The sequence below is a fragment of the Bactrocera neohumeralis genome, unplaced genomic scaffold, assembly GCF_024586455.1.
Source record: "Bactrocera neohumeralis isolate Rockhampton unplaced genomic scaffold, APGP_CSIRO_Bneo_wtdbg2-racon-allhic-juicebox.fasta_v2 ctg3656, whole genome shotgun sequence".
Lineage (NCBI taxonomy): Eukaryota > Metazoa > Arthropoda > Insecta > Diptera > Tephritidae > Bactrocera > Bactrocera neohumeralis.
In genome coordinates, this window is record NW_026090894.1 from 1 (window position 1) to 10,470 (window position 10,470).

At 32.4% G+C, this 10,470-nt stretch overlaps 8 protein-coding genes and 1 pseudogene across 8 annotated transcripts; 5 read left to right on the forward strand and 4 right to left on the reverse strand.

Moving 5' to 3' along the window:
- Positions 1-394: 394 nt before the first annotated feature.
- Positions 395-786, reverse strand: LOC126767038 (histone H4). The gene has a single exon (XM_050484655.1). The coding sequence runs from the start codon at positions 713-715 to the stop codon at positions 404-406; it is 312 nt and encodes a 103-aa protein (XP_050340612.1). The 5' UTR covers positions 716-786; the 3' UTR covers positions 395-403.
- A 182-nt stretch (positions 787-968) lies between these two features.
- LOC126767034 (histone H3-like) lies at positions 969-1,488 on the forward strand (annotated as a pseudogene).
- Positions 1,489-1,923: 435 nt separating this feature from the next.
- Positions 1,924-2,447, reverse strand: LOC126767037 (histone H2A-like). The gene has a single exon (XM_050484654.1). It carries the CDS (start codon positions 2,353-2,355, stop codon positions 1,993-1,995), a length of 363 nt encoding a protein of 120 aa, XP_050340611.1. The 5' UTR covers positions 2,356-2,447; the 3' UTR covers positions 1,924-1,992.
- A 168-nt stretch (positions 2,448-2,615) lies between these two features.
- LOC126767036 (histone H2B) lies at positions 2,616-3,043 on the forward strand. Its single transcript, XM_050484653.1, has one exon. It carries the CDS (start codon positions 2,662-2,664, stop codon positions 3,031-3,033), a length of 372 nt encoding a protein of 123 aa, XP_050340610.1. The 5' UTR covers positions 2,616-2,661; the 3' UTR covers positions 3,034-3,043.
- A 517-nt stretch (positions 3,044-3,560) lies between these two features.
- On the reverse strand, positions 3,561-4,386 carry LOC126767032 (histone H1-like). Its single transcript, XM_050484651.1, has one exon. The coding sequence runs from the start codon at positions 4,340-4,342 to the stop codon at positions 3,620-3,622; it is 723 nt and encodes a 240-aa protein (XP_050340608.1). The 5' UTR covers positions 4,343-4,386; the 3' UTR covers positions 3,561-3,619.
- A 954-nt stretch (positions 4,387-5,340) lies between these two features.
- Positions 5,341-5,772, reverse strand: LOC126767039 (histone H4). The gene has a single exon (XM_050484656.1). The coding sequence runs from the start codon at positions 5,698-5,700 to the stop codon at positions 5,389-5,391; it is 312 nt and encodes a 103-aa protein (XP_050340613.1). The 5' UTR covers positions 5,701-5,772; the 3' UTR covers positions 5,341-5,388.
- Positions 5,773-5,958: 186 nt separating this feature from the next.
- Positions 5,959-6,475, forward strand: LOC126767033 (histone H3). The gene has a single exon (XM_050484652.1). It carries the CDS (start codon positions 6,023-6,025, stop codon positions 6,431-6,433), a length of 411 nt encoding a protein of 136 aa, XP_050340609.1. The 5' UTR covers positions 5,959-6,022; the 3' UTR covers positions 6,434-6,475.
- A 346-nt stretch (positions 6,476-6,821) lies between these two features.
- LOC126767030 (histone H2B) lies at positions 6,822-7,205 on the forward strand. Its single transcript, XM_050484649.1, has one exon. The coding sequence runs from the start codon at positions 6,824-6,826 to the stop codon at positions 7,193-7,195; it is 372 nt and encodes a 123-aa protein (XP_050340606.1). The 5' UTR covers positions 6,822-6,823; the 3' UTR covers positions 7,196-7,205.
- Positions 7,206-8,463: 1,258 nt separating this feature from the next.
- LOC126767031 (histone H1-like) lies at positions 8,464-8,754 on the forward strand. The gene has a single exon (XM_050484650.1). The coding sequence runs from the start codon at positions 8,464-8,466 to the stop codon at positions 8,752-8,754; it is 291 nt and encodes a 96-aa protein (XP_050340607.1).
- The last annotated feature ends 1,716 nt before the right edge of the window (positions 8,755-10,470 follow it).

Below are 10,470 nucleotides of genomic sequence, written 5' to 3' on the forward strand. Positions count from 1 at the left end.
AAATAATAGTATGAAAACAAAAAGCGGTTTTATGCGATCAATTCACAATTTGCTAATATATTGTCGGATAAATTTCTACTCAAATCCTATATTAGTAATAATTTTATACTAAACTTACTTACCATACATATGTATATGTATACATCCATACATACATAGGTCCGTAGACAATGTAATTTTTATATTTACTCATATTCCGTTCCAACATACTTCCTGATAAATAATATTAAATTGGAATGAATGCTAACTACAGGCAAATTAAGAATTGTGACAAAATTACTTTTAGATATGTATTTATTATTTTTCGGTTAATTTATCATTATTTTGAATCTTCGTTTAATTGTATATCGTGGTCCTGAAAAGGACCGTTTTTTTTTTTTTTTATATTTGATAGGAAAATTGTTTAACCGCCGAATCCATACAAGGTACGTCCTTGTCTCTTCAAAGCATATACAACATCCATTGCTGTAACTGTCTTCCTTTTAGCGTGTTCAGTATAGGTAACTGCATCACGGATAACATTCTCTAAAAATACTTTTAAGACTCCACGAGTTTCTTCATATATCAAACCAGATATACGTTTTACACCTCCACGACGAGCCAAACGCCGAATAGCAGGCTTAGTGATTCCCTGGATGTTATCACGTAAAACTTTACGATGACGCTTAGCACCACCTTTACCCAAGCCTTTTCCACCTTTGCCGCGACCAGTCATTTTTAACTTTTACACTTTTAACACTTTAACACTTTTACTAGCCGAACACTGCACGCTCTATAGATTTCTGGAGAACTAAGTTATTGCACGTGTATTTATACAAAAGTCAACAACTAACATTGTGACTTACCTATATACAGAAAATTTCATCTCTTTCTAACACATGAATATAGTTAAGACTTCATCCACCCCGATAATATGAACTTTTGAAACGTTCTGAAGTATTTTATTACTTGTGCACAAATTATTAGTGTGTGGTAAAATATATTAGTGCAGTGACTTTTCAGTTAAGGTGAAAATTAAATAAGTGCAGTGAAAAAAAATGGCTCGTACAAAACAAACAGCCCGTAAATCGACTGGTGGTAAAGCACCACGCAAGCAATTGGCAACCAAAGCAGCTCGTAAAAGTGCTCCGGCAACTGGTGGTGTAAAGAAACCTCATCGTTATCGCCGGTACAGTTGCATTACGAGAAATTCGTCGTTACCAAAAAAGTACTGAATTATTAATCCGAAAATTGCCATTCCAACGTTTGGTTCGAGAAATTGCTCAAGATTTCAAAACAGATTTACGTTTCCAAAGTTCTGCTGTTATGGCTCTACAGGAAGCAAGTGAAGCATATTTGGTTGGTCTGTTTGAGGATACAAATTTGTGCGCCATTCATGCAAAGCGTGTCACAATTATGCCAAAAGATATTCAATTGGCCAGACGTATTCGTGGAGAACGTGCTTAATTGATTTGAAGAAGATAAATATCCAAACGGTCCTTTTCAGGACCACAATTGCTCAAACGAAAGATCAAAATTTTACATATAATGATAAAAATAAATACTTAAACGGTCCTTTTCAGGACCACAATTTCTCAGCAAAAGATTAAAACTTTAAATCTTATGATATACTATGTATATGCTGTAGATAGAAATTAATTTACAAATTAAATTCCGAATAGAATCCACGGAACCTGTACATGTATACCACCATCAAGTTTTTTTCGCTACGAGTATTATCTACCTACTGTATTATACCGTACGCTGTCTCTCCAGATGACTTTACTTATACATTCATGAGTATGAATCTAATATTTGTTGTTGTTGTTATATGTGTATCGTATGCAACCAGTTTTATATAACGAATCAAGTTTTATTACTAATACATATGTAGTTTTTTTTGAAAGTAATATCAACCTCTTTGAATATAAAAGTTTGTCGTCCTGAAAAGGACGGTTTTATTCTTTTTTTTAGATAATATGTCTCTCCGAGATAGAAATTTATGCTTTTTTCTCAGTCTTCCTTTGGTAAAAGTACAGCTTGAATATTTGGCAAAACACCACCTTGAGCAATAGTGACTCCAGATAATAGTTTATTCAATTCTTCATCATTACGGATGGCCAATTGTAAATGTCTTGGAATAATTCTTGTCTTTTTGTTATCACGGGCAGCATTACCAGCCAATTCGAGAACTTCAGCTGCCAAATATTCCATAACAGCAGCTAAATATACGGGAGCACCAGCACCAACACGTTCAGCATAATTGCCTTTGCGCAACAAACGGTGTATACGACCGACAGGAAATTGAAGACCAGCACGATTTGAACGCGACTTTGCCTTGCCCTTCACTTTACCACCTTTACCACGTCCAGACATTTTTAAATATAATTTAGTTAACACACGAAAAGGAAATATGAATCACTACAAGCTTGCACAATGTACACTGCACAATTCACTCACTTTATATAAATTCCTCCAACATACTAACGCTGCTTATATACTTTTTCATTTCACAGTTAAGGTGTGTATTGACATAACTTCGTGACTCGTCATCTTCACGTGCACCTTTAATCGACTTCGCGAATACTTTATATGAAAAAATGTACTTTAAAGCAACTGCTTTATTGTGAGTATAAAATTTATTTCGCAAAGTGTTAGTGAAAAAGTAAAGTGAGAAAAAACATGCCTCCTAAAACTAGTGGAAAAGCAGCAAAGAAGGCTGGTAAGGCCCAAAAAAATATTACTAAAAACGACAAGAAGAAGAAGCGCAAGAGGAAGGAAAGTTATGCTATTTACATTTATAAAGTGTTGAAGCAAGTACATCCTGATACTGGTATTTCATCAAAAGCCATGAGTATCATGAACAGTTTTGTAAATGATATTTTTGAGCGTATCGCTGCCGAAGCATCGCGTTTAGCTCATTACAATAAACGTTCAACTATCACTAGTCGCGAAATCCAAACTGCTGTACGTTTACTTTTGCCTGGTGAATTAGCCAAACATGCTGTGAGCGAAGGTACCAAAGCTGTCACTAAATACACAAGTTCCAAGTAATTTGTTCAAATGATTAAAAAAAAAAAAAAAATAGCAAAAAGGCCCTTTTCAGGGCCACAACATATAAATTAACAAAGAGATGATTTATGAGTATACAAACACAGTATATGTACTAGTAGATTTGGCCATGCGTTACTGTGGCACTGGTAATACTATCATAATAAACTATTCAATATAGAGTAAGCGTGGGCAATATGGTACACATGTTTTTTTTTGCAAATCTATTTAGTATAGGGTAATCTTAATTATGCCAGCAGCTGTGAAATTCCAAAGAAAATAAAATAAAATAAATATCTAATTGTCACCCTTTGTAAACGTACATTTTTTATTTATGAACTGTTTTACTTATAATGTAATTGAGATATAAACATGATATGTAATTTTTATTGTATACATTGAATGATATATATGAAAACACATAATACATATGTGCACAATCATCATCAATTCATTTAATAATTAAAATTATTTTAATGTTCTTGCTAAAAATCCATTTTTGATCGATATGTTAAACATTTTTGTAGCCCTGAAAAGGGCTTATTTTATTTCTTATTTGCCACATAGTTTTTTTTCTTTTACCTGGGCTTTACTTTTTAGATGGCGCTTTCTTGGCGACTGGCTTTTTATTGACCGCGGCTTTCTTGGTTTTAACACTAGGTGTTTTTGCTTTTAACGCCTTTGCTTTATTTGGAGTCGATTTAGCTTTAGCTGGTTTGGCTTTAACAGATCCAGTCTTTTTTGCATCCTTCGCTTTAGCCTTTTCACTTTTTTTCTTCTCTGCTGTTTTCTTGCTAGCAACAGTTTTCTTCACTTTTTTTTCGCCACTTGCTTTCTTACCGCCAACTGCTGCCTTCTTCTTTGACGCCACACCATCTGCCGATTTCTTTTTGGGCTTCTTCTCAATGGATTTCACCGCTTTTGACTTCGATTTACCTTCACCAGATTTACTTGATTTATTGGCAGCCACTGATAATTTAAAAGAACCAGATGCACCCTTTCCTTTAGTTTGAATTAATTTACCACTAGTAACAGCAGATTTCAAATAACGCTTGATAAATGGTGCTAATTTTTGAGCATCACATTTGTATGTAGCACTGATGTACTTTTTAATAGCTAAAAGTGATGAGCCACCACGTTCTTTTAAATTCTTAATTGATGCATCAACCATTTGTTGAGTTGGTGGATGAGTAGGAGCGACTGAAGGCTTTTTTGGCTTAACAGCTTTTTTAGCAGCAACTTTTTTCTCAGAAATAGCAGAAGATCCGGCTACCGGAGAATTAACATTCGTAACAGCAATTGCTTCAGACATTTTCACTTTTATAAACTTTTATTTTGTATTTATTAAATACACACTTTACGCACTAATTTATAGATGAAGTAATACCTTTAAATTGCTATACCTTCTTAAATTGAGAAGCGAGGTGAAAAGATGAGTAACAAAATTGAACGATCCAGTGCAATTTAACATCTCCAACGGACAAACTTTTAAGTTTATTTAATTTACTAAAAATCAAATATTTAATTTAAGAAACCATTTTATACGCAGTTTGATAGCCTAAATGTGTTGCTTTAATATTTTAATGCTCATATTTCTTTACGGTATATATTTTTCATTTAAAATGAAATTTTGTCCAAACTTTGCTCTATAAAAGTCAAAATTTCCCTCTTTAAATTTAATTTTCTCAATTATTTTTAAATCAAACCTTAAAATTATTTTACAAATTTAAAATAATTTATATTAGCAATGATCTAAAGAAGTAATAAGATGTTTTCATTAAGAAATAAATATAAATAAAAAATAAAAAAATAACGTGAGGTTATTGTTAGGGCCCTTGTGTTGTTATTCATTAACTATCAAGAGTATATACATGAAAAAGTCACATTTCAATTTAAATGAAGTAAAATAATAGTATGAAAACAAAAAGCGGTTTTATGCGATCAATTCACAATTTGCTAATATATTGTCGGATAAATTTCTACTCAAATCCTATATTAGTAATAATTTTATACTAAACTTACTTACCATACATATGTATATGTATACATCCATACATACATAGGTCCGTAGACAATGTAATTTTTATATTTACTCATATTCCGTTCCAACATACTTCCTCATAAATAATATGAATGCAATATACATATATACATATGTATTTGGATATTTGATAAATAATATTAAATTGGAATGAATGCTAACTACAGGCAAATTAAGAATTGTGACAAAATTACTTTTAGATATGTATTTATTATTTTTCGGTTAATTTATCATTATTTTGAATCTTCGTTTAATTGTATATCGTGGTCCTGAAAAGGACCGTTTTGTTTTTTTTTTATATTTGATAGGAAAATTGTTTAACCGCCGAATCCATACAAGGTACGTCCTTGTCTCTTCAAAGCATATACAACATCCATTGCTGTAACTGTCTTCCTTTTAGCGTGTTCAGTATAGGTAACTGCATCACGGATAACATTCTCTAAAAATACTTTTAAGACTCCACGAGTTTCTTCATATATCAAACCAGATATACGTTTTACACCTCCACGACGAGCCAAACGCCGAATAGCAGGCTTAGTGATTCCCTGGATGTTATCACGTAAAACTTTACGATGACGCTTAGCACCACCTTTACCTAAGCCTTTTCCACCTTTGCCGCGACCAGTCATTTTTAACTTTTACACTTTTAACACTTTAACACTTTTACTAGCCGAACACTGCACGCTCTATAGATTTCTGGAGAACTAAGTTATTGCACGTGTATTTATACAAAAGTCAACAACTAACATTGTGACTTACCTATATACAGAAAATTTCATCTCTTTCTAACACATGAATATAGTTAAGACTTCATCCACCCCGATAATATGAACTTTTGAAACGTTCTGAAGTATTTTATTACTTGTGCACAAATTATTAGTGTGTGGTAAAATATATTAGTGCAGTGACTTTTCAGTTAAGGTGAAAATTAAATAAGTGCAGTGAAAAAAAATGGCTCGTACAAAACAAACAGCCCGTAAATCGACTGGTGGTAAAGCACCACGCAAGCAATTGGCAACCAAAGCAGCTCGTAAAAGTGCTCCGGCAACTGGTGGTGTAAAGAAACCTCATCGTTATCGCCCCGGTACAGTTGCATTACGAGAAATTCGTCGTTACCAAAAAAGTACTGAATTATTAATCCGAAAATTGCCATTCCAACGTTTGGTTCGAGAAATTGCTCAAGATTTCAAAACAGATTTACGTTTCCAAAGTTCTGCTGTTATGGCTCTACAGGAAGCAAGTGAAGCATATTTGGTTGGTCTGTTTGAGGATACAAATTTGTGCGCCATTCATGCAAAGCGTGTCACAATTATGCCAAAAGATATTCAATTGGCCAGACGTATTCGTGGAGAACGTGCTTAATTGATTTGAAGAAGATAAATATCCAAACGGTCCTTTTCAGGACCACAATTGCTCAACGAAAGATCAAAATTTTACATATAATGATAAAAATAAATACTTAAACGGTCCTTTTCAGGACCACAATTTCTCAGCAAAAGATTAAAACTTTAAATCTTATGATATACTATGTATATGCTGTAGATAGAAATTAATTTACAAATTAAAATGTATGTATACCACCATCAAGTTTTTTTCGCTACGAGTATTATCTACCTACTGTATTATACCGTACGCTGTCTCTCCAGATGACTTTACTTATACATTCATGAGTATGAATCTAATATTTGTTGTTGTTGTTATATGTGTATCGTATGCAACCAGTTTTATATAACGAATCAAGTTTGAAAAAACATGCCTCCTAAAACTAGTGGAAAAGCAGCAAAGAAGGCTGGTAAGGCCCAAAAAAATATTACTAAAAACGACAAGAAGAAGAAGCGCAAGAGGAAGGAAAGTTATGCTATTTACATTTATAAAGTGTTGAAGCAAGTACATCCTGATACTGGTATTTCATCAAAAGCCATGAGTATCATGAACAGTTTTGTAAATGATATTTTTGAGCGTATCGCTGCCGAAGCATCGCGTTTAGCTCATTACAATAAACGTTCAACTATCACTAGTCGCGAAATCCAAACTGCTGTACGTTTACTTTTGCCTGGTGAATTAGCCAAACATGCTGTGAGCGAAGGTACCAAAGCTGTCACTAAATACACAAGTTCCAAGTAATTTGTTCAAATGATTAAAAAAAAAAAAAAATAGCAAAAAGGCCCTTTTCAGGGCCACAACATATAAATTAACAAAGAGATGATTTATGAGTATACAAACACAGTATATGTACTAGTAGATTTGGCCATGCGTTACTGTGGCACTGGTAATACTATCATAATAAACTATTCAATATAGAGTAAGCGTGGGCACATGTTTTTTTTTGCAAATCTATTTAGTATAGGGTAATCTTAATTATGCCAGCAGCTGTGAAATTCCAAAGAAAATAAAATAAAATAAATATCTAATTGTCACCCTTTGTAAACGTACATTTTTTATTTATGAACTGTTTTACTTATAATGTAATTGAGATATAAACATGATATGTAATTTTTATTGTATACATTGAATGATATATATGAAAACACATAATACATATGTGCACAATCATCATCAATTCATTTAATAATTAAAATTATTTTAATGTTCTTGCTAAAAATCCATTTTTGATCGATATGTTAAACATTTTTGTAGCCCTGAAAAGGGCTTATTTTATTTCTTATTTGCCACATAGTTTTTTTTCTTTTACCTGGGCTTTACTTTTTAGATGGCGCTTTCTTGGCGACTGGCTTTTTATTGACCGCGGCTTTCTTGGTTTTAACACTAGGTGTTTTTGCTTTTAACGCCTTTGCTTTATTTGGAGTCGATTTAGCTTTAGCTGGTTTGGCTTTAACAGATCCAGTCTTTTTTGCATCCTTCGCTTTAGCCTTTTCACTTTTTTTCTTCTCTGCTGTTTTCTTGCTAGCAACAGTTTTCTTCACTTTTTTTTTCGCCACTTGCTTTCTTACCGCCAACTGCTGCCTTCTTCTTTTTAAATTTGTAAAATAATTTTAAGGTTTGATTTAAAAATAATTGAGAAAATTAAATTTAAAGAGGGAAATTTTGACTTTTATAGAGCAAAGTTTGGACAAAATTTCATTTTAAATGAAAAATATATACCGTAAAGAAATATGAGCATTAAAATATTAAAGCAACACATTTAGGCTATCAAACTGCGTATAAAATGGTTTCTTAAATTAAATATTTGATTTTTAGTAAATTAAATAAACTTAAAAGTTTGTCCGTTGGAGATGTTAAATTGCACTGGATCGTTCAATTTTGTTACTCATCTTTTCACCTCGCTTCTCAATTTAAGAAGGTATAGCAATTTAAAGGTATTACTTCATCTATAAATTAGTGCGTAAAGTGTGTATTTAATAAATACAAAATAAAAGTTTATAAAAGTGAAAATGTCTGAAGCAATTGCTGTTACGAATGTTAATTCTCCGGTAGCCGGATCTTCTGCTATTTCTGAGAAAAAAGTTGCTGCTAAAAAAGCTGTTAAGCCAAAAAAGCCTTCAGTCGCTCCTACTCATCCACCAACTCAACAAATGGTTGATGCATCAATTAAGAATTTAAAGAACGTGGTGGCTCATCACGCAGTGGCGAAAAAAGAAGTGAAAGAAAAACGTGTGAAAAACGAGAAAAAAGTGGAAACAAAGCGAAAGGATACAACTGGATCTAAAACGGAAACCAGCTAAAACTAAATCGACTCAAATAAAGGCAGAAAGATCAAAGCAGCACCTAGTGTTAAAACCGCGATCAGCAAAGCCAGTCAAACACATCTAAAAGTGAAGCCCAAAAGAAAAACTTTATGTGGCGCAAATAGAAATAAAATAAGAAAAGCCTGGGGACTTCTAAATGTTTAACATATCGTCAAAAATAGACCACAACAGGCTAAAATAATTTAATTATTAAATAATTGATGATGATGTTTTCGTATATATGTGTTTTCATATTCAATGTATGAGATATGTCATGTTTATATCTCAATTATTATTAAAAAACGATTCATAAATAAAAAAATGTACGTTTACAAGTGACAATTAGATATTTATTTTATTTTTTTTTGGAATAGTTTATTAAGTCTATATATATTTGCAAAAACCATTGCCGCACGCTTGCTGAATAGTTTATTATGATATTATTACCAATGCTGCTATCTGTGTTTGTATACTCATAAATCATCTCTTTGTTGAACCCCTATGTTTGGCTTGAAAAAAGGGCGCTTTTTACTATTTTTAATCATTTGAACAAATTACCCAGACTATGTTAACGATTTTAATAACGGCTTTGGTACCTTCGCTCACAGCATGTTTCTTCACCAGGCAAAACAACGTGCAACGTTTGAATTTCGCATTGTCAGTTGAACGTTTATTATAATGATGAGCGCGTCTTCGGCGACGATACGCTCAAAAAATATCGTTTACAAAACTGTTCAAAGATACTCATGGCTTTGATGAATACCATTATCGAGATGTACTTTTCAACGCTTTATAAATGTGAAATAGCATGGCTTTCCTTCCTCTGCGCTTCTTTTCGTTTTAATATATTTTTTGAGCCTTACCGGCCTTCTTCGCTCTTTTCCACTAGTTTTAGAGGAATGTTTCTCGCTTCGCTGCTAACGCTGCGAGAATAAGTACTCACAATAAAGCAGTTGGCACAGTACATTTTTCATATAAGTATTCTGAGTCGGTAATCGCGACGCAGCGGCAATCGGTATGCCTTAAATGTAAAAAGAAAGCCGTTAAATTTAGGGTATAAAAGGGGGTAAGGGGGCCAAATGTTGATTATATTTTTTATTGAAAAATTTTTTAAAAGTTGGGGTAAAAAAGGGCAAAACGCGTTCAAATCATTTTTCCGTCGGTCTGCTCCCCGTTTTTTCGCAAAATTTTCTGAACTGGTTTTCTTTATATATTACTGCTGTTAGAAAATTTTGGCCAAAAATTCAATTTGGTTTCTGCCCCTGAAAAAAAGAAGGTATTAAGCATTACAATTGGCCATCCGAATGATGAAAATTGAATGGTAAAACTGGGTCCTTTTCAGGTGTGTTTTTCCCAAAAGTCAAGCTGTCTTTCAAAAGAAAAAACATAAATTTCTATTAAAATATTATCTAAAAAAAAAAAAAAATCCTTTTAGACAGATTTTTTCAAGAAAGGGTTTTTTACTTTCAAAACATATTTTTAGTAATAAAAACTTGTTCTTTCTGGTTGCATACATCATAAACAACAAAAAATTGAATAGTCATCGGAAAGTTTTAAATGCAAAAAGAGGTTAATTAAAATCTTTTAAAACATTTTAAGGGGTTATGAATTTATTGGAATTTAATTTTAAATTAATTTCTATCCAATATAAATTATCTAAAATTTAAAAATTTTTCTTTGGGTTTTAAAACGTTTTTTTAAAAATTTTTTTTC